The following is a 1,038-nucleotide window of genomic DNA, read 5'->3' as shown; positions in this document are numbered from 1 at the left end:
CTCTTTTCTTTTTTTTCTGTTCTTTTTCTTCTAACAGTTTTTTTTTTTTTTTGGGTGGGGGGGAATAGAGTGGATGCTATGGCTTGGCCGTGCATCAGCAGAGTGTGCTGCCTGGCTCGCTTCTGGAATCAGTTGGATAAATCGGACCTCTCTGTCCCACTCACCATCCAGAACTACTCTGACATTTCGGAGCACGAGGTCCGCTCCGTCACCAAGCAGATCTCCGACTTCGACAGTACTTACACCCCCCAGGAGCCGCGTGTGAAAGGGTCCCCTCAGGAGCCCGCAAGTTCTACCCGAGGACCCTCCCGGGCACGGAAGGAGCCCAGCTACAAGCCCAGGGAGGACTACCACCCGCCCGGGGTGCCGTTCCCCAGTGTCACCCAGTATAAGCAGGATTTCAAACCCTGGCCCATTCCCAGGAAGGATAATTTCCCCTGGATCAGTAACGGGGGCAACAGAGGGGATGGTGCTTCTGACGGCACCGTAAACAGTAACCAGGGCCACGTGCAGGTGGGGGACAGGAGAGGGGACAGGCTGGAGCAGCAGGTGATGGAGGAGAGCAAAACCAGCTCCTACAGGTATGTGCTTTCAGTAGTTTCAGCACCGGGCGCTGTCCACCCCATCACTGTCCCAGCGAGGAAAGCTGTCTGCTGATGACTGCTTTCATGCTCAGTTTATTTATAGTGAAGATAAATCCATACTGAACTCAGAAAGCCTGCACACAGAGGGAGAATCACTGCTAATTAACGATGTTTCAAAAAATACAGAAAAATGCTCCAAGAAGAATTGGAAATCATTATTTGAATGTAAATATCTCTCTATATATTTTTTTTTTATTCTGGGTGGTTGCATGACGTTATTGCTCAGGAGCACACAGCAGGTTGTATGTCATCACTCATCAATATAAAGTTTTGTTTAGTTTTAAAGTAGCAAATGCCTTACAGCTTTGTGCAGCACAAATTGCTTCGAAATGCTGTCAATTCAAATTCATTTCAAGTTAAAAAGTACTTTAATAATCCCTAAGAAATGAAATGT

At 47.5% G+C, this 1,038-nt stretch overlaps 1 protein-coding gene across 1 annotated transcript; it reads left to right on the top strand.

Moving 5' to 3' along the window:
• The first annotated feature begins 6 nt into the window (after positions 1 to 6).
• Positions 7 to 665, top strand: LOC107081600 (microtubule-associated protein 6 homolog). Its single transcript, XM_015369752.1, has one exon. The coding sequence runs from the start codon at positions 79 to 81 to the stop codon at positions 655 to 657; it is 579 nt and encodes a 192-aa protein (XP_015225238.1). The 5' UTR covers positions 7 to 78; the 3' UTR covers positions 658 to 665.
• Positions 666 to 1,038: the final 373 nt, after the last annotated feature.

This window comes from Cyprinodon variegatus, unplaced genomic scaffold, assembly GCF_000732505.1.
Source record: "Cyprinodon variegatus isolate N-32 unplaced genomic scaffold, C_variegatus-1.0 Scaffold8181, whole genome shotgun sequence".
In the NCBI taxonomy this organism is placed as follows: domain Eukaryota; kingdom Metazoa; phylum Chordata; class Actinopteri; order Cyprinodontiformes; family Cyprinodontidae; genus Cyprinodon; species Cyprinodon variegatus.
Note: the sequence above shows the minus strand (reverse complement) of the source record. Positions and strands in the feature narration are given on the sequence as shown.

Bases quoted from the DNA above. Each gene is read 5' to 3' on its own strand.
- LOC107081600 (XM_015369752.1), top strand. From the start codon at position 79: ATGGCTTGGCCGTGCATCAGCAGAGTGTGCTGCCTGGCTCGCTTCTGG.